Genomic DNA, 21,757 nt, shown 5'->3' on the forward strand with positions numbered 1-21,757 from the left:
TGCAGAAGCTCCCTGTGGACCAGCATCTCCTCAGAGCCTGTGGTACCTGCTGGAACTGCCCCTGCCTGCCCTCCCAGCAGGGCACACACACCAGAGGGATGTACAGACAGCAAACAGCAGCTTTCCCTTCTCCCCTGGCTTTACCCAGGAAGGCACCAAACCACAGATTTCCATCAGCCAAGAATTCGTGCTCGGGGTTTCCTGGATTACTGCCCTGATGGAAGCAATTCATACCAGAGCTGGCCAAGGGCTGCAGCCTTAAAATTCTGGGCACATGGCAGTGAACTCATATGTTTTATTATTTAGACCTGTGCAGGAGCTCAGAGACTCAGCTGAACTCGGAGGCCAGGAAATGCCTGGAGGTGCACGTGGAGGATCACAATTCCAGGACATTCAGCTGCTTTTATGGGTGTAAGTCTCCACTCAAGCACCATGAGATGTTGGCCCACGGGCTTCCCAAGCTGGAAATCACAAGGGCTTGTTTGTCAGGGGAAGAAGAGAGGCACCAGTGGCTTAGGAAGCTCGGTATTTCCATGTGCTGGTCGCTGGTGGTTTGTATTCCTGCCTTCATGCTGCAGCAGGCTTGGCTGATAAACAAGCTCAATCTGATGGCCTCTGTGTTTTGCAGCAAAATCCAATCCCCAGAGCATTTCCTCCATACAAATCTCTGCAGACAGCTGCTAAAAAAAGGGGCTGTTGCTGCTGCAGCACCAGCTGGGATATGGTGAGTGCACAAGGACAGTAAGGACAGGACCCTCCTCAAAGCCCTGGCAGCTCCTGCCCACCCCAAATCCCTCCTGCCCAACTGGAACTGCAGATTGTGTGCTTTTCTCCCTCCATCTTTCACCATACCCCAAAAGACAACCACCCCCAAGGCAGGGCAGCTCCACTCTCTCCCACAATTGGACTTGCAGGATTTTCTGACAGGGAACATCGCTCTGTGTCCCTCTGTCCTTTTTCAATTAACTGCTCTCTTCTCAAAGCCTGAGACAGGGAACTTGTGGAGGGACAGGTGCCTGAGCACTCAGGGCTGCTCTGCTTCCTTCAAGCCCTGGCTCTGGGCTCTTCTCAGTGACCAGAGAGCCCAGGGCCACCCAGGCTGCTCCTCCTCCTGTGGTCTGCAGTGCTCCCTTTGCTAGGGACACCTTGTAAACAGGCAGAGGCTGGCATTTACTTCACCAGCTGCTAACTTCCTCCTAAACTTTCTGCTCCCTGTTAGAACAGCAGAGCCACCGTAATTTTGTGTGACACCAGTGCTGCAGTGCCCAGCAGGGCTCAGTGAAGGACAAAGCCAAGGTCTCCAATTCACAATTAGCACAATTACCCTCACTCTGACGTGGGCAAGGAAGTGCTGAAGGAAAGGAGTGGGAGTCAGGACATTCAGCTCCCAGTTTTACCACCTCTGTTCTCTTTCACCCCGATGGCTATACAATCTCCCACCCTTGAAAACAGGAACAGTATTTCCCAGAAAAGCTGCAATAAAACACTGGTGTTTACCATGCACTCTGGAGCCCTGGAACGGATGCAACCCTACCAGGATCCACTCAGCACCATCACACAGCCCATGAATAACAGTAATTAACAAATAGCCCCAGAGAGATGAGTATTCATCAGCACTTCCAGGCTCTCCTCAGGCATGAACGGATATTCCACAGATGGAGTGCACAAAGAGCCACCTCAACTCTGCAGCGTGCATCACACAAGAAACTTCTCCCACAACGAACTAATTTGGGCTGAAGCTGCTCCAGAGCACAGGAAAAAGCAGCAATTCACACCAAAGTGCCCAAGGAAGCAGCACCAGGTACAGGTGAACACTCAGATGGCACCTGCTGTGACACCCCCCAGAGCAAACACAGCCCAGTGCTCTGCAAAACCACAGGAGCGTCAGGAAAGTCCTGGAAACAGAAGTGGGAAGGCACTTGGTGCAGCAAACCCCTCTGTTCTACCTGGAAATGCACATTGGTGCAGCTCTGCTCATCAAGGCAGGCAGAAACTCCTCCACACACGGGGACCCCTGTCCCAGCAGTGGGGTAGGGGTTCCCCTGAGGAACTCAGCACAACCATTAATTATTTGTGCTGCCCTATGGCAAAGCTGATCTCCTCTGCTGCAATCCTATCAGAGAAGCCAATCCTCCCAGGGAGAGGCTGCAGATCAGGAAACCTGTCCCAAATCCCATCACAGATCAGCAGCTGGACCTGCAGCCACAGCACCCAGGAAAGGGCTCCCAGAAAGTGTGAGGGGAGCAGAGCAGGGTGCCCAGGGCAGGAAGGGAGCCCTGTGAGCCCCTGGGTGCTCAGAGCAGCCTCCAGCAGTCACCCAGTGCAGCTCAGAGCCAGCTGCAGACAGAACTGACAGCTCCCAGCCCTGCCCATGCATTTTTAAAAGCAGCTTCCAAGACAAAACATCTGCTCCCAGGTGGAGCATGAAACAGCTCTTACACTGAGCTGTGTTATTAGTTCCTTCCCCATTTAAGTCCTTTTTCTTGGCCTTTCTCTTGCATTAGCCCCCAACTCCCAGTGAGGAGCCCCTCTGGCTGCTCCAGAGGGTGGAAGAGCAAAGGGTAACAGAAAAGCTTGAGGGGAGCCAAGACAATCCAACATTCCTCTTCCAAAAATCCCTCCAGGGGTAGCAGCTGCACAGAGCTATGGCTCAGAGCAGAAGGTGAAGCTTCTTTGGATGGATCCTGTTTAATCTCAGAGTCAGAAAGGAAACACCTGTGGTTCCAGCGCCTGCCATCCTCGGGCAAAATCCTCTCACTGAAAGCAAACTGGGAATAGATTTTTAAGCTATTTACTCCTACCCTGAAGGTACTGAACAGACAGCAGCACTGCTTGCCAAATCATCAGTTCAGGGGTTTGTTGCTGCTCCAGTGTCCAGGGCCTTGCAGGTCTCCTTATCCCTTCTACTGCAATAGGGAAGGGCAGATATCCATGAGGTGCTTCAGCAAATGCTTGTCCCCCCTTTGCCAGGCTCCAGTGGGACAGGGATCCCTCAGGCACTTCCAGGGTCAGGCCATGACATTGGTTTGGGTTTGGCTGCCCACTTGGGAGGCTCTCAGTCCCATGCCTCAGATTCAGTTCTAAACAGAGCCTGTCTCTACCCCTGTCCTAAGAGAACAGAGGTCATGGCTATTGTCCTCAACCAGCCCTGTTAATTTTATCTCAGGAGAAGTGAGTTAAGTGACTTAAGTGCAGAGCTGTGCTGCAAATTGCTCATTTAATATTGCCCTTGAAACTGCACTGTAATGATAATTTTTCACTTCCTTCCCTAGGCAGTTGCATAACATTGCTGGGCATTGTTTAGAGAGCTCCAAAGCTGAGGCAGCTTCACCCTCTCCTCACCAGGCACTGGCAGGGATGTTGACTTTCTGGTTGTGGGGTGGGTTTCATGCTTTTTTTTTTTTTTCATTCTATTAGCTTATTACATTAAACAACAGATGGACGTGACTCTGAATGCAAAGAGCCTTCCAAAAAAATGATTCCTACTTTCTTCAGCTTTCAGTGGGAAAAAAAATCCCGTTTATACCAGTTAAATCTAAGCCAATTAGAAAGTCAGATCCGTCAAATAACATTTAATTAAAAGTATCTTTAGGGAGGGAGCAGCCCAGTCAATGAAAAGCTTTCCCACTGACAATATAAATAGCCCAGGCCCAGAATTCACTTTGTGGTTGGGATACTCAGCCTGTGTGCCCAGACCAGCAGGAATTTGGGTTTCATGGCTTTGGTTGGCAAAGGATTTTACAAGAGGGAAGTGGAATTCTGGAAGCTGGGCTGGCTGATCAAAGGGGCACAGAGAGCAGGACTGGGATGGGAGGGATGGGACACAGCACCAGACAGGCCTGAGAGCAATTTGGAGATAAAATTGCTCTTCAAGCAGAAGAGCATCAAGAGTTAAGTAAAATCCCTCTCTCCACTCTCAGAAACTTGCTGCTTGTGGCTTCTTGCAGAGTAAGACCTGACAGAGTTCAAACCTGTTCTTCAGGCAAGTCTGGACACCACCTCAAGTGCAAAATCATGAGACAGCAAGAAATCCACATAGCACAACAGAAATACAGTTTGTGTTCCCCAGCACCAAAGTCTGATCTGCTGGAGAGGAGGCAAGAGGGGAACACAGGAGCCTGAGAGAGATGGGGAGATGGGGCTTGAGACAGCAGCATCTGCTCTGTGGGGAGCTCAAAGCAAAGAGAGCAGTGACAAAGTTGTGTCCTGGGGATGTGCTAAAGCAGCACAGATGAAGGGAGCCACATTTGAGGGGCCTGGGTCAGGACACAGGGCAGGCTCAGGGTGGTCCTGCAGGGACCCCCTGCCTCACCCTGGTTCCAAGCACAGAGAAGCAGAGGTGGGAATGGCACCCCCCAGGGCACACTGAGCCCTCCTGCTTTAACAGGAACACACAGACACTCCACAGGGCTGAACCCAGGCAAGATGAACCCATCCTGATGATCTTCCTTTAACAAACAAAGCCATTCTGTCACTGTCAGCCCCTAAAAACATCCTCTCTATCTGCCTCCCACAGATGCTCCCTCCAAGCCTGAGGCCTGGATCAGTGAAAAGTTGATACCCCAGACTTTTACCAGCATTTCCGATTTTAAGCCTTTCTGCTTCTGGCTATGACTTTGCTCATCCTCAAGGCACCACCAAGGCAAGGCTTTCCCCTGTGGTTTATGTAATATATCAGGAAAAAACTCAGTGTCTGGGACACTCATCCCTGAGCTGGAGGAGGGGAATGCCAAGGGAGCTGTGCAGCCTGTTCCTGTCCCCAATCACCATGGTCCAGCTGCATTTGGCTCAAGAGAGGAAGAGCCAAAAAGGATTTTAAAAATCACTCTTCTATAACAAATCAATTTCTCAGCTTTCATAACACATTTTCATCCTTTGGTGTAACAGGCACCGCTTCCCCTAACTTTGAAAATAAGGGGCAGCAGATCTCTAATTGGCCACATCCTCCAGGAAAACAGGAATTAATCACACACAGGATTTTCCTGTGGCATGAGCAGCTCATGCTGTGGAATCAGCCAGAGCTCTGACAGGACCTGGAGCCAGAACAGGACCCACCACTCGTGGAGTGACCAAAACTGCTGCACCAGCCCCCACAATCCAACACCAACCTCCTGCTTACAGGAACCCTTTGCAGTGTCCCTCCTGTCCTGCTGGCCATGAGCCCCTGCAGACACCATCCCAGCAGAGAAGCAGCCAGTGACCAATGCAACAGGCAGCAAAAGGCACAGAGCTCTGGGCAGCACAGCTCCCTCCTGCCCCACAGCCAACATTCCAGGTGGGAAGGGTCACAGCTGCCTCAGACCCAGCTCTGGTGTGATTATTAGCATTTATCTTACAGAAAACTGGCTGTGAGGGGTGTCCTCAGGCCACAGCCGAGTCACAAACTGATTTGACTTCAGCTGACTCAGAGGCAAACTTGGAATAACCACAAACACGTGGCCAAGGCACAACATTCTCTTTCTGGTCTGCCTGGCACAAACATCCCATACAGGGCACAGGATTTGGGGACAAAACAGAAGAAAAATCAGAATCTTTCAGAAACCCTCTGAACCAGCATTCAGAAATGTAATAAGCAATTTCAACTTTAATCTAGAGAGTAAACAGATACCAAATGGCCATTCCCAGTTTTCTGGTATTGCACCTGAGCCCTTCCCCAATCCCACAGAGGAAGCTGATTGCCAAAGCCAGCACTGCTGCTGGTGCTAATTTTCACCTCGGGCAGATACAATTAAATACCACCTCTTGGAAAGAAAATAGCTGTTAGCCTTGTATAAAGTCCAGCTTCAAAAGTTGTGTGAGTTTACTTTACAAGAAGTGGGGAAAACACCAAGTATTTCATGGTATTGTTATCCCTTACACACAAAACAATAAACAAATCCACCCCAGAAGTGGATTTTCTCCCCAATTTGCTTTGCAAACCCCAGTTTACTCTGCCTCAACCACCAGGCTGAGCTGTGCCCTCTCTCACTGCCTCCCATGTCAGAAGGCCAGCAATTTCTGCACCCCAGTTTTCCCATCAGAAGAGGAGGAAGGAGCCTCCTCTCCCCGAGCTCCGTGGTGCTCAGAGCACTCTCTAATTGCCCGATGCACATTCAGGTCAGGTCCTCACCCTGGTGACACTAATGAGTGAGATGGGGACTGTTTGTGACACAATCAAGGAAAGTTTGTAAACATCACAAAAGCCAGGAGTGCTTTGGAAAACAGAGGCTGGCAGGAGAGCAGAGAGCAAGGGAAGGGAAAGGTGTGCTTTTCTCTGAGTTCTCAGGGCAGATTAATGCATTTCTGGACTGATTACAGCACTATCAATGTTCTTGCTGTGTGGGATCAATAACATCTCCATGATGGCAGTGCAGGACAGGGAGGGTTTCCCCAGGACATGTCCATGACTCCCTCCCACACCCAGAAATCTCCAGAGTGGCCTTTTAAAACAAGGGCCCAAATCCAGGGGAGCTCTCTGGGCAATGGTGGACGTGTCCCCAGCATGAGCTTGTCACTGTCCACAGGCCAGGGGAGCCATTGGATGGATTTGGTGCTTCCTACACCTTCAAAATCAGCCAGCCAGCACAGAAGGGCAGGTTAGAGCACCTGCAGCAGTGGAGGAGAGCAGGACACCTGCTGCCAGCAGGTATTTCACAGCTCCTACAAGCCCTATTCTGTCCAACAAGTCCTCAGAGGTTACACACAGCTGAATTAAGGCACTTGAATTTATACCAGCCCAAAAGCCCATGGAAGGTAAAGCACCAACTCAGGCTCACACAGAACTTGGCCGGCTCAAATCTGAGGAGCACAATCACAGAACTGGACAATTCCAACAAGCCCCAGCAGTGCTGACCCCACACCAGGAGCTGACCCCACAGAGCCACAACTTCCACAGCCCTGGACTTCCAGCAAGTCCTGCCTGAAACTCCACAGTTCTGTGTAACAAATGGCATCAGAAAGGTGAGCAAATGCAGACATAGAGCTGCACAGGGGCAGAAACACTCTGGGTTGTGGTGTATGACTGCTGTAGCAAAAGTTTTGACTGCAGTCCCTGTAAATGGAGATATTTGGCCCAGTCAGCACTTGGATTATTTGCAGTCAGCACAACAGAGCACATGCCTTTGTTTAGGAGGGGTAGAATTTAGGGAACCACTAAAGGATGTCATAAAATGAATAAACACTTTCATTTTTGGCATGTTTTACCCCACCTCACCCTGTTTCCTAGAGGGAAAATCCTTCCCCAGCTCTCCTGCCTGCACAGGTACCTTCTGCAGTTCTTGCACCTCAATGCTCCCACAAAAAAGAAAACCCCACATATTAAGATTTTAGTAGCAGTTCCTGGATTTTTAGTCCCAGTCACCTGAGGTTCCACCCATCACACCAGACTGAGCCTGAATTCACCCTAAAGTTTCTGCGCTGCAATAGAAGTGAAATTAAGGAAGAAACTAAGTTACCACTTATTTTGCAGAGCAGTAGGAACAGAGGCTCCACCAGCACTTGCTTTCAAGGCCTAAAAGGCACAGCAGAGACTTGTAAAACCACATGCCCTGCCAGAGCCACCCAGATAAGCCACAGGAAAATGCTTCCCATTTCTCTTCCCCAGCAGCTGGGAGCAGAGCTCGTGTGCAGGCAAACATTTGTGATAAGCAGTCTCCCACTAAAATTTCCTTTGCAAAAGTGACCAAAATCCACTCCCCAAAAGGTTTCCATGAAAAACAAAGAGAAAGAAAGACGAAGGCCAAGTCTGGTTAAAATCCAGCAGGTTTCTCCCCAGCTCTAGCTTGCCCAGAGTAAGCAGAGCAATGATATTAACTCGGCTGCCTCCTTTTCCCTGGAGTTGCTCTACGACACAACATAACCAAGAAACACCTGCTGCCCACCCTAATGAACCAACACTCATTAAAGCAGACAGCCCACTAGCTGCTGTGCTAATTACCGCAGAGCCTGCAAAGAGAATTGGTGAGAAGCCACTGTATCCCATACACTTGAAGCATTCTTGGGCTTTTTTAGCCCTCTAGTCCAGCCACTGCATCACCTCCACTTCAGACAGCTGGAGGAGAAATAAAACACCATGGTGAACAGCATGAACAACGCTGTAAGGCCTCAAAGTCACTCATTTAGTCTTCTTTGGGTTTAACGTTTTCCACTTTTGATCTAAATGAAGAGAACGAGCCTCGCCACGAACGCCAAACAGCCTGGAGCTGTTTTTTTTCCCCCCAGCCCTGTGAAAATTTCTGTAGCGACCAGTTCAGTTCTAAAGCTGAGACTCGAAGTCTCTGCAGTGCGATCAGGAGCCTCCCATGCCAATGCCCAGCACCGAGGAGCTTCGAGCACCACCCTGCCCAGCCGAGGAGCCGCTCTCCTCCTTGGCAGGCCGGTGCCACGGATCCGCCCGGGGCTGCCCCACGGAGGGAGCGCCGCGTCCTTCCCGGCTCCGCTCCGGCCGCATCCCCACCCGTGCAACAGCTCCGGGCTCCCGCTGCAGGAGCGCTCCCTCCTCCTCCTCCTCCTCCTCCTCCTCCCGTCCCTCCGCCGCGCTCCGGGGCTCGGGGCTGGGCACGGCTGCGGGGCCGGGCTGTCCCCAAGGGGACCGGGCTGTCCCCGGGGCTCGGGCTGGGCACGGCTGCGGGGCTGGGCTGTCCCCAAGGGGACCGGGGTGGGCACGGCTGCAGGGCTCGGCTGTCCCCAAGGAGCGGGCTGTGCCCGGGGCTCGGCTGTCCCCAAGGAGCGGGCTGTTCCCGGCGCTGGGCGGGCTCGCAGCTCGGGGCCGGGCTGTCCCCATTGAGCCGGCTGTCCCCGCTCCGGGCTGTCCCGGCCCCGCTCACCTGCAGTGGAAGCGCCGTGCGGCGGAGCCGGGGCTGTCCCCGCCGGGCGGGCTCGCCATGGGCGCCGGCCCCGCGGCGGGGAGCGGGCAGCGGAGTATGGCAGCGCCGGGAAGTGATGCACCGAGCAAAGAAACTCGCGGGCAGGCCCCTCCTCCGGCTGATGTCACCCGGCCTGCCTCCCTCCCTCCCGGCCGCCCGCCCGGCACGCCGGGTCCCGCCGCGGGACGGGGAGCGCAGCCCCGGGCACGGCATCCCCCGGGCTGGCAGAGCCCCCCTGTGCCCCCGGCACAGCCCATGGGGACATCGCATGGGGACATCCCCGGCAGTGCCTCAGCGCTCACCTGGGAGCGGGCGCCTCACCTGCGCGTTATCACGGCGGAGCAGCATCGCTGATTCCTGCCCAGCTGGAGCTCTGCAAAGCCGTAATGAGGCTCGGGTTTGGCCTGGCCACAGCCCTTTTGTCTTCGAAAGTGTCTGCACCTGGAGGCAGGCAGGAATGAGCAGCTGGGACCAGGCAGGGCTGTGCCACAGAGCAAAGTCTGGCTGCTCTCTTTGGTAGCGAGGAATCCCCCAGGAAAAGGGATTTTCCCTCCAGCCCACAGCAGTTTCTTTCAGTTAACTATGTCCTCTTGGAACCTGGGGCCTTAAGTATTTCTTTCCACCCAGACACCTGGAGATGGATGCAGGTCATCTTCAAACACTGCATCCAGCTCATTGTGCTCTTCAAGGCTTGAGATGCTCCTGGAAAAATTAGGGAGTTGGTCACTCAGCAGAAACCTGGCTGAAAGTTAGGGCCACTTACCCAGCAACAGCAAATTAAACATCATTATCATCACAGACCCCCCCCCTAAATAAAGACAGCTATAAACTGTGACTTTCCCTGGGTTCCAGCAGCTTGCTCTGCACACACAGAACCCTCTGTGGTGGGAATCCAGAGCCATGCTTGTTTACTGCCTCTTTCACCCTGGGGACCTGCTCAAAACCCCTCTCAGGAGTAAACCCAGATCCTGCTCAGGAAAGAACATCATCAATAACACCCCACTAGCAAACCACAAAAGCCTCTTTCCCAAGAGCTAATTGATTGGGCATTTAAATTTGAAACAAAACCTCATAAACAAACCTGTGTCTGTGTCTCAGCTTAGGAATAGTCTCAATTCTATAGATAAACCACAGCAGAGAAAGCTGAAAGCAATCCTGCTGAGAGCTGTCTCCTCACCCATGGAGGTGTGGTGCTGTCCTGGGTGCCTCATTACCCCAAAAAAAGGAACCCCTTGAGTAAGCAGCCCCAGAACCCCCACTGGATGGAGCAAGCTGGGACACTGAGCCTCCCACCAGCCAGTTTTCACCCAGGTTTGTGGTTTCACTGACAGCAGCAAACATCCTGGGGCAAAGCAGCTTTTCACAAGCCATGGAAACACGGGACTGCTCAGCCTAGGAGATTTTGGCACGTCAGAGGGGGTGTTTGTCCTTGCCTCTCCCTCTTCCAGGCAAGGACATGAGTGCAAAAGATGAAATCCAGCCTGTGTTGCTGCTGCTGCCCTTCCTCAGCCCCAGGCACTGAGGATGCCAAGCTGAGCTGGGCCCAGTGCTGGGCTGGCATTCAGCGAGTGTGGGAAGACAGAGGAATTGCCCTTTGGAGAAACAATGCTGGAAAGGAGAGCAGGGGAAAGGAGGGAGGAGGCCAGCTTCCATTTTGGGCTCCAGCCAGTTCTCTGGTGTTCCACAGAGCTCTGGGCAAGCGGGGTCACCCCCACAGTAATGACACAGGAATGGCTGGGGCACATTCCAGGGTCTGGGGTGTGCAGGAGGTCAGGCTGAGATGAGTGTAATGGTCCCCTCTGGCCTTCAAACTCATGAATTTGCAATGGATCATTTATCATCTGACAAACTCAGCTTCTCTTTCTTCTCCTACAAGTGGCAAATAGGTCACAATAGATTTGAATTCATTAGATGAAATAATTCAATTACTTTGCTGTGGGTTGGGTTTGGTTAACCCTACATGTTCATGCCAAGAAGCTCCCTGCAAGCACTTGGACCTCAGCCACAACTCAGATCCATTGCTCAGCTGCAATGAAACAGGAAAATGATAAGAGTACAGAGAGAAAGAAACCCCAGTAGTTCAGAAATGCCACTAATTCCTCTGGTGAACTGTGTGCACATGTGCTGGGAAGGACCCAGAGCAATTAGAGAGGCTCCAGATGAATGTGACAAGTGTGACCTACCAGAGAAAGGCATGAGAATTGATTTGTTCAGTGCAGATAAGATCAAGAAGTGGAGCTGGAATCTTTAGCTGTTAAAAGGGCTGCTGCAGAATGGAAAAAAGGAGGAGTGGATCCTGAAGAACAGGGCAGGGTACAACAGGGCTGGGCCAGAATCCAGCAAAGGCAATGCAGGGTTCATTTTCCTTTGACCTTACACACCCCTTCACCTCCAACATCTTTAGTTCTGCAATCTTAAAGCTCAAAATCTTGTTCCTCCCAGTTCCTGAGTGTCTCTACACCTTCACTTACCAACAGGCAGAATCCCAGCTCTAAGCAATAGGATTGCAGGATCCTTAAGACTTCTTGGGCAATTTTTAACATTTCTTTTATAAATTGATACCCAAAGCTATCACAACAAAAGATGAAAGAGCTCCAAGTATTGCCATATTTCCTTCCACTTGGAAGAGACAGCCTTGAGAGCAGGAAGGCACAGAAAGCTCAAGGGAAGACAGAGAGACAGAGGACAACAGTAAATTTTGCCCGTCAGTTAAGGATTGCCAGGACACAGGAACATCCCTCCACTGCCTCCATGTCTTCATCATCCAGACACACCAGAGCCAGGCACTCCCTCCAAAACACAAAGATTTGTCTTAATTAGCATGGCAGCTCTCCTGCAGCTCATGGAATGGGTTGCTGGGGGCCTCTGCTGGGGTTTGTGTGCAAAAAGAGCTCTGCAATTCAGGCTCCAAAGCTGACAGACCCCAGCTGAAATCACTACAGAACTGGCACTGTAATTGACTTCTCTTTCTGGCAACAGCTGTGATTAATCACCAGACTTTGCACAGTCTTGGTTTTTTTCAAGCTAGCAGGTTCCAAAAGCACCTTGCTATTGTCCTGCATTCCATTTCCTAAATCCCTCTCAACACAGCCTGCAAGGAAGTTCTGGGGGTAAACCAGCCTAGAAAAAGAACCACACAGCAAAACTGAAGAAACTTTGTCTTGGCTTATATCAGTTTCACAGCTGTGAATTTACATGGAGATAAACTTATCTTGGAGGAAGTTTGCACCTTTTTTAAAAACAAACTATCCCAGTGGATGTAGCTTCCTTTGTGTGCAGGACATGAGGGCTCACAGTGGGTATTTTTCAGCTGGATCCAGCCCTTCCCCAGCACACAGAGCTGGAGGGGAGGGGATGATGTGCAGCCTTGGCCAGGGCTGCTTTCCTGTGGAACATCACTATTGGTGCTGCCTCATGCCAGTTTGTAAAGTGGAGATAACAAAATCATTCTACCCATCCCTCCTGGGGAAAGAACAATGGCTGGAGATCTCTAATGTGTCACTGAGCTGTGAGCACAGGAGCTTGGATCAGCCTGACAGCAGTGTGAAGACGGGTAAGAGAGGAGTTGGCTTTGTGAGAGAATAAAGGAATAATAAAAATGCCTCTGGAGGGTCTGAGGGCTGCTGTGCAAATCGGGGCCACACACAGGAACATTTGCCTTGGCTTTGGGCTTTTCATAAAGCATAATTACACGAGCTGCAACAACATCCTCCCCAGAACAGCCCAGAGTGGGGAGGGAGCAGGGGTGGGTTTCAGCAGGAGTGCTTAGCTATTCCTTTCGTTAAAACAACAAATTAAGAACAAGGTTCAATGTCTGTGCTTGGGGAGCAGAAGCCTCCATGCTGCTGAAAGATTGAACAGGTCTAAATAAAACTGCTGTGCCACACTGCTGCTTTTTCAGGAGCTGGAAAGAAATTACAGTTTTCAAGGGTTTTTACAATCCTTCCTTGCACTGAGTCTGATCCTAAGGCAACAAAACTCCTCTGATCAGAGGGAAGGACTCAGTGAGGAACCATTATTTTATCTCCAAAGCAGAAGCACAAAAGGTTATTACAATCTGCAGATAACCTGTAATAGAGACTCACAGCCAGGAATATTATTCATACCTGAAATAAAGAGGATCATCTGAGAGTGAAGAGTTGTTTTGCTGACTGTGATTGTCTCTTTTAAAAACCTCTTGGAGCACAGACATTCAGGAAAAGCTCTGAGTAACGAGCTCCTCTGAATAATTCAGCTGTGTGCAGGCACTCCTGAACCAGCCCCAAGTGCTGAGCACAGAGGGGCTCAGGAGAGCTCAGCTGCCCAGTTTGGGGTGGGTGAGCTGGATCCAAGCCCTTCCCAGAACCTGGGCAGGGACACAGCCAGGGGGCTCTTCCTTTCCTTCCCCACCCTCCTGCCCAGCCCTCTCTGCTGGCCCAGCATTGCAAACACACATCAAGACCTCAGTGATTCTCACCAGTTCCATCCCCTCGTGTTTGGGTGCACCTGAGGATCTGGCCTGTGCTTTGTGGATATTTATACATCCTGTGTCTCTGATGTCCCCGAATTTCCTTTTCATTAATGCTCCTCTGGGTCTCAGAGGAGACAAACAAAGCAGCAGAGCTCATCCGCTTCCTCCAGCCTTCAAGCCTGACTGCAAATGCTTCATTAAATAAATAGCAAGAGCCCCTCAAAGTGCCCTTGCTCCCAGCCTCGTGGAGAGTTTGATGAGATGGAGCCCTGTGGGCTGGCTCTGGCCTGCTGGGGAGATGGGGGGGATGTTTTAGGCAGGGCCAGAAGGGACTGTCCTGATGCCTCTGTGCTCATGTCATGTATCCCTTGGATCCACCAGCCAGCAGCTCCTCCTCCACTGAAATCCTGCTCTTTGCCTTGGAGCAGAGTCACTCTGCAGAGTGCCTGGGAAGGCTTTTGAGTAAGGTTCAAGCACAGGAGCTGATGTTGGGCAGTTCTGCCTCTGTGCCCCAGCATCTCCTCTCTGGTGCACTTTCCTAAGGGGCACTGGGGCAGCTCGCGCTGGCACCCAGTGATGGCTGCAGCAAGCTGGACATGCTGGAGGAACATTTCTGCTTCTTTCTCGTTCTTTGGTGAATTCCCACCCCTTCTCACTGCCTGGGAGCAGCTCTTCTGTTCCTGCAGCAGAATTCAACAGCCTGGTGGTGCCTGTTCCAAGAGAGCTTCAACCAGGAACCCAGCAGGGGTGGTGGGAGGCTCTCTTGGGGCTCTCCAGAAATATTCTGGATTTTTCTGACCTTGGAAGCCTTGATGGAAGTACCAGGGAGCTCTTCTTGGAGGCCCCTTATCAAAGCTCTATTGCTCAGACAAATATGCCAGAGCTCAGTCATGATCAGTTTCTATTTACAGTGTTGGCAGTGGATTTGTTTAACCAACTTCAATTTCCAAGAGTCAACAGACAAAACCCCAATTTCTTCTGCTGGAAGTCTGGGAAAACCTCCTGTTGGCATTGACTGAAATGAAGAGTAATATTGTGCTAAGAATTGGAAGCCCAGAGGGGGAAATAAACATTTTCACCTTTGAAGGGGGCTTTATTTCCTTTTAAGTTGTAACTGTTGGTACTGACATTAATTACAACCATGTTTGGATTTGTTTTTAAACAGACTGTCAATATTTGCAGTGTAATTGCATTATTTAGTCAAGCTTCTGCAAGTGCTTTGCAAACACTCAGGGTGGGACTTGTTTCTGTGTGGCTCCCAACAATTCAGTGAACCAGAGGCAGGCAGAGCAGAAGTTGCTGCTGAAGTGACTCTGTCACCAACCACAAGGTCACCAAGGCCCCTGCAGCAGAGCCCCTCCAGTCCCCAAACCAGCACGTGGTGGCAGGAAGTACATTCTGGTTATCACCAAAACTGCATCAAACCACAGGCTCAGGTCTGAACCCATCGAGTTTCTAATCAGCAATGAAAGGCAGTGCAAAAATACCACCATGTACAGCTCAGCTCTGCTCAGTTTATCCACATTTTCCTACACTTCTTGCATTTGAAGGTAAGGCTGTTCTTAGCATTCTAGTCGAATATTAGGATAATATTTTAGCAACATTAAGCAGCATAAAAGTAATAATTTTCATTTATATTTATCAGTTATAAAAGTTATAATAATTCTCATTTTAGGACTGGTAACTGGCAGACACCATTAATGATGATTTTTGAGCAAATCACAGAACACAAGGAAAGTTTCAAAGGCCCAAAAAAATCCTTCCCTGTGAGGGTGGAGATGCCCAGGCACAGGCTGCCAGAGAAGCTGTGGCTGCCCCATTCCTGGAAGTGTCCAAGGCCAGGCTGGACAGGGCTTGGAGTGGCCTGGGATAGTGGAAGGTGTTCCTGGATGAGCTTTAAGGTCCTTTCCAACCCAAACCAATCTGTGGTTCTGGGATTTTATTAAATATCTTAGAATAAAAGTAAGTGGGATTGCCCAAGTACCTCATTAATCCAATACTGGTGCAATGCTAATATGGGAGGCAGTGAGCAAGGCTGAGGAATGTCAATCCCTTGCTCCAGAAAACTGTTCATCAAAGAAGCAATCTTTCATATCATTTCAGCTAATAAAGATAATTCTGCTGACATAATATATTTAGACTTCTGCAAAGCAAATGACTTGATCTTGCATGACATTCTGTTAAAAATAGTACTCAAAAAAAGAAAAAAAATCAATGTAGCTTATTTTAAAAGGATGGAAAAATTAGTAACATGCATCAAAAAGTAATTATCTGATGAAGGAGTTTCTAGTGTGTCCAAAAGGATTTACTCTTGCTACAGTGTTATCCAACACTGTTATCAATCCAACATTTTATCAAAGCACCATTGCAGCCAAAACTGGGAATATCACCTACAGGAGTGATGCAAAATTTGCAGGTGAATTGGTTCTGTTTGCTTAAGTGACATTTAAAGTCTGACAGTCTTAGGTGAGAGTTAGCTTTATAGACAAGAAATTTTCTGGGAATAAAAAGTGGTTTAGTCCAGGAGAAAGTGGCACACCCAGAACTTGTAGTGAGGCAAATTCAGCCTGGAAATAAGAGGTGATTTTTAATTGTAGGTAATTAAACAGTGGCACAATTAACTTTTCAGGAGCAGAGTGCAGCCTGCATTAGGTGGGGTCTGGAAGAACGGTGCCTAAAAATGCTGCAGTTCAAACCCGAGTTCTGGGGCTGCTGCAGCGTTCACCCAGTGTTTGCATTAACCCAGATCTTTAATTAGACAATCTGCCCTGTTAGCTGTGAGAACACTCCTCTTGTTTCACCCATTGATCAGGTTATCCAGGGATATTTGAGATTTTCCCTGGCCGTGTTTGTGGTGCATCGATCCCGCGGGTGATTAACAGCCCCCATGGCCGGGGGAAATGGATGGGAGTGTTTGCTCCAAGTGCCCACTGTGACCAAACATTGGTGCCCTTTGCAGGAAAGAACAGCCCTGGTTCTGAGGGAGAGGTTCAGACTGGCAAAGCAGCGTTTGTCTGTCCATCTCCATCCCCTCTTTTCCTTGAAAAGCAAAAGCAACTGTGTCACTGTCATATTTTCTGAAAAATGCCTTCGCCAGGATTTTTTCTCCTAGGAAGCTGAGAAGCCTCAGTGAAAAATGAAACCAGTATTATCTCATTTGCTTCTCCTGTGTTTTGCTGCATTGGAATGTGGTTTGGACAGTGTTTATCCAACAGGTGGTTGTTTGATGGGTCTCATGTGAATTGTTTTAACTTAATGACCAATCACCATCAGCTGTGTCAGGACTCTAGAAGGAATCATGAGTTTTCATTATCAGTTTTGTAGCCTTCTGTCTGTATCCTTTCTCTATTCTTTAGTACAGTATTCTTTAATATAATATAATATCTTAAAATAATAAATTAGCCTTCTAAGAACATGGAGTCAGATTCATCATTTCCTCCTTTGTCCTGGGGACCCAGCAAATACCACACAGCGGCCCCTCGGAGCAGTGTCCATCTGTCTGTCCCTCCTGGCTGCTGCTGGTGACCTTCACTCCAGAAATGATGTTGGCATAGGAACCAAAAGGGGCATGTGGGAACCCTTCCAGTCCAGGCTGTGACAGGACAGCACATTTATCCTCTCCTCATCTTGGTCTCTACAAACTCAACTCCTTCCTAGCAGAAAAATTCATCAGGCTCTCGTTTTCCTACCAAATTCTTGCATAGTGCTGGTGCTCCTTGCCCCCTAAATAACCATCATTTCCAGGTGCCCAGGATCTGCTGTTTCTCCACACCCACCCTGTGCTGCAAGCAAACAGAAACTCCTCAGGGTCAGCTTCCCTGCTTACATAAACTGGGAGAGCTCTGGTTGCTGCAGCACTTTACATCAGCAGGGAATTGAGCCTTCAACATAAGCAGGGCTTATTTTCCATTGGAGATGGGCAGGCACTGGTACCTGTTTTCCTTTGCACTTATCTCCATATAGATTCATTTTGTCAATATTAAGGTAATGTTTTTGTTGGTTTACATGATTATCTGAAGAGACAGAGAGAAAAAAAAAATAAAAATTAAGCCAGACAAACAAATTCCAGTCAGTCAGAAATGATCTTGGGTTAAATGACTGTGCTGCCTGGCATCCCAGGGGACAGCAGGAATGAAACTCCAGCAAATCTGAGGGCAACCTGACTTGACAGAGCATAGCAAGGCAGGAGAGGGCCTGTTGTGTTGGCTTAGCCTGCTGGTTCTCCATTGACACTGCTTTGGATTGGCATTAAGTGGTGAAACAAATATAATCCAGGGGAATCAGGTGAATTTATGAGCAGAGGGTCAGTGACCCCAGGGGCTGTTCTTAGCAAGGGGGGTTTATAAAGCTCCTCTGCTCTCATAACCTCTGCTGGTCATGCTGATGTCCCAGCTGGGACTGGGCAGAGCAGCTCTGATGCCAGGGCTGAGATTGATGGCCTGCAAATTGCTGAGGAGATAGAAAGAGCTGAAAGGCAGAAGGAGGGATTTTGAAGGCTGAAGGCCCAAGGAGAGCACTCCAGAGAGGAATAAATGCAGCAAGGAAGGGCAACTCTGGCTGGCAGCATCTGCTGTGTGGGCAGGACTCAAAACAGGCAGCAGCAGAGGTTACAGGAGGACCCAATTCCCAGATTCTGATTGGACTGTTTGGATTTTGAACACATCATTCCTGCTGAAGGAACAGGCCATTCTGGGTAGCTGTTTGATGCCTTGTTGAAAGGTTGAAGCCAAACAAAGTAACCTGTGAAGAAAAAGCAGTGGAGCACAATAAAACACCCTCACAGAGTGCACAGAGCTTTGAGACTTTGCCACCAGGGACTCTGAATTTCCAGCTCAAAAGGAATTTTCCTTCTTATATTTAGTGACACAAATATAGCCAGGTGTGCAGCAACCTGCACACTAAGCCATGGTAAATCAGGAGACTTTGAGGTTTACAGGATAGGACAAAAAGGCAAATTGGTTAAACCCTGGCCCCATGGTGGTTCCACACAAGTCAGATTTAACCACTGCCCTTAGCTGGGAATGGGAGCACACAGGTGTGTGGTGTCTGATCCAGGGAATTATGGACTCAGGCACTCAGGACCTGGCAATACATGGGGATGAAAGCAGCACTGCAAAAATAATGTTGTTGCTGTCTCACAGCACAGCATAGATCACTGTGCTTGAGTGCCAATAAATTGGGGCATCTGAACACAGTAAATCATTCCCATTTATCTGATCCCTTGTTCAAGAGTAGGGCTTGGGGGTCACAGCAAATTTTGTCTCACTTTTAGGTGTAATAGGCTGGCTTGGGAGCTTTACCAGATGGAATCTTCCCCAGCTCCAAACCAAAAGAACAAATTGGGAGCATCCCTGAGCTGTGGGGTCTCCAATCTGTGGGTTATGCACGCAGGGAATGGACCCTGCTTCTCATCCCTGTGAGGCTGTTGGACACAGGGATTGGGGCACAGGGAACACAGAGCTGCTCCTGCCCCCACCGAGATCCACCAGGATCTTTGCATCAGCTCCTGAGTGTTTTAGGTCAGGCTTTAAGACACCTCATCACTCTGTACTGTAATTCTCACCACCCACGTACCCTTCCTTTCTCACTTGGCAGTGCAGGGAGACAAGGTGGAAGGAAATGTGCCATTTTACCTGTAGATTGGTGATTTAAATTGCCCACTCCCGGCCTGGCACTATAAATCCTCTCCTGCAGCTGGAGAGCCCCGTTTACTACAGCAGGTTTCCATGGCAATGCTGTGCTCTCTCACATTCCACTGCACCGTGCAGGCAGCCCCCCCTTCTCACTTCAGATTCCATTCACACAGTCTCCTATTGATAGGAAAAAAACCCAAATGGGCCATGGATAGCTATTTGCTATCTTAACACACTTTCCCCCAATAACTGGATGATGGATCTGTATTTTAGCACATCAAGAGAACACTTGCCCTTTGCCAGACACCACTTGGCAGGCAGCATAAAATCCAGATATTCTGAAGGTCTAGTTCCATCCTGACACACATTACTCCTGTTATTTTAGGACATCAGTAGGAAAATACGAGCTTGATATTCCCTTGTGTTTCTGGCTGCCAGCCAAGCCAAAGCAGCGTGTCTGTGTTGCAGCAAATCCTTCCCTGAGCTTGGGCAGCCTCGTGGCAGCCTCCCACCTGCATCCAAGCTGTTCTCAGCACTCAGTGCAACTCAGCCACTGAGGGGATGGCACAGCCCACGGGAAAATGATCTGCTCTTTTTTCCTTTTCCTAAGGAATTAGGAATTTTGTATGCTAGGACAAAAACAAAAAAGAGGAAATGTTATCAGTGGTACCAGCAAAAAATCAGCCTCCTCCCCTGTCTCTGAGTGTTTTACATGAACACTGATATCTCACATCATTACCTGTGGAGGAAGAAATTTGTGTCTTATCTCAGCAACTGTGACATGGCACCATTAATGGGGCAGCCCATTTGTCTCAGTCTTATAATGCAGCTGATTGGAGAGATGATAAGTACTGCTAAGAATGACTTCAAAGCTTAGGGTCCCTTAAGCTCCTTGCGGGTTCAAATCAAATCCCAATTTACTAAGTGTCTTTGTCCCTTGTAACTTCAGGGGGTGTTTTGTCACAGATTCCAGGGGTGCAGGACTGGGGCCTTGGCTGTCAGACTTTAGAGCACTGCTTGGTGTTTTTTACCAGCTGTCTCTTCCCTCCATATGCTCACTCCAAAATTCATGTCACATCCAGCTTGCAATCGAAGTCTACGTTTGGGCTTCGATTGTTTGCTAACTGAGAATTGCTGTGAAGATGGTTTACCATGAAAATTGCTTAGTCAGGCACTGTAAAAAATCAACAAAAAATATAATTTTCTTTCCTTTAGCTGGACGTGTTTCCCAGAATTGGAATTCACAATACTCCCACAAAGGCAGGCATGGGGAGCAAACCAGCAAGAGAATAAAGGGGTGTGGCTGCCAGAGCTGTGGGCTGTTTGTAGGATTCTTGGAGCACGTCTGGAGGGTGCAAAAATGTCAAAACACTGAGACTTAGGAGGAATTTCTGGTTTTGGTCCACATACATCTGCACTTCCTGAATTTTGCTAGACCTTGTGGGTTACTGGGTGAAATATTTCCTAAACAGTGACAGTGCACAGCAGCAGAAACTGAAGCCTCTGGGAGGTGAGTCTGCATCAAACAAAGCTTCAGAGTCCAAACAGCCTCGTACAGGGCTGAGTAAATACCAAAGCCCCTTGCCTTTGCCTTGCAAAACCACCAGAAATCCACACTGGAGCTCTGAGTGCCACAGTGTGGCAGAGCTGGGCACTTGTTGCCCCATTCAGCACTGTGTGTGCAAGGGGGAAGTGCTGGCTGGGAGAAAGAAGACTCCAACCCAAACCATGTGCTCCTCATGGGATAACCCCATGTGGGGGATCAGCAGCACCTCTCTCAGCAGGTTCTTAGATGAGAAACTCTGCAATATCCTTGCCAGAAAAAACACCCCTAAAATTCCTTTGTAAAACCTGCTCTGAATAGGCCATAGCCTGTTGTCTGATTTGCTAAAATGAGTAGGTGGTAGTTGGAGTATCTCAGTTGGGGAAATTCAATGTTTTGGGGGCTAGTGCCTCTAAAATGCTTTAGGAGTAAAAACCCAGGGCCTCTTCCTTCCTTGTTTCCATGAGACAGGAGCTGTGGAGTCAGCAGGACAGAACTGTACATGACTGGCTCATGTAGCTCCTGCAGATCTAAAATACAAATCCTAATGGATTTGCTGCTCTTTGCCTCAGCTCACCCTCAGCTCCCTCACTTGGGAGTTTCACACTCTGCAGAAGTGGGATTTGGCCCAGTGATAGGTTTCACTTCATCTCTCAGCAGATTTGTGGTCTAACACTCCAAGATGTGCAGCATAACACAGTGGCAATCTGTCACTCTCCTGGCTCTTGTCAGCTCCAACAGCTTGCTGAGAAAGTACAGAGCCAAAATAGGCACCAGTCCGACCTGAGGGACCCAGAATCACTGCCTGCAGAGAGCTCTGCCTGCCACAGCACACACATTCCTGCTCCACTTGGCTCTCCCACCATCCCAGCAGGCTGGGACCAGCCCTGGGCTTTCCTGGCAGCTCTCACAGCTCCCCATCTTCCCAAATCTTCCCTGAGTGTTGTCCTCTCACTGCTGAGGCTGCACATTGTGTTCTCTCCCCTCTTGGAGGTTCCACCCCTGAGCCCTGAGTCTGCAATTAGGGCTCTTATCACTCGTGCACCCAGAATAGCTGTGGCTCCTCTTGGGCAAGCTCTGCATTCCCAGCACTGAAACCTCTAATCAGGCCAGAACACTGGCTTGGAACAGCTTGAAAAGGGAACTTTGTGACTCCAGTCTGGAATTCCTTGTTTGGTTAGGCTTGAAAAGCTGAAATTCTGGGATGTCAGAGCAGAGGCTCTGAGCAGGGACATTTATTAGATTAGGCTGAGTCTGTTTCTTCAGGAGGAATTCTCAGAGACCACAG

The 21,757-nt window shown here is 49.5% G+C and overlaps 1 protein-coding gene across 2 annotated transcripts in view; it reads right to left on the reverse strand.

Annotated features, from left to right (window-relative positions):
- Positions 1 to 8,933, reverse strand: part of GPSM1 (G protein signaling modulator 1) — a 66,903-nt gene extending 57,970 nt beyond the window's left edge. For both annotated transcript variants that reach the window (XM_054646412.2, XM_077189150.1), the window contains exon 1: positions 8,805 to 8,933. In XM_054646412.2, coding sequence (XP_054502387.2) covers positions 8,805 to 8,863 — 59 coding nt within the window. In that variant the 5' untranslated portion in view covers positions 8,864 to 8,933. The remainder of the gene's footprint in view (positions 1 to 8,804) is intronic.
- Positions 8,934 to 21,757: the final 12,824 nt, after the last annotated feature.

The sequence above is a fragment of the Agelaius phoeniceus genome, chromosome 21 (genome assembly GCF_051311805.1).
Source record: "Agelaius phoeniceus isolate bAgePho1 chromosome 21, bAgePho1.hap1, whole genome shotgun sequence".
NCBI classification, from domain to species: Eukaryota; Metazoa; Chordata; class Aves; order Passeriformes; family Icteridae; genus Agelaius; species Agelaius phoeniceus.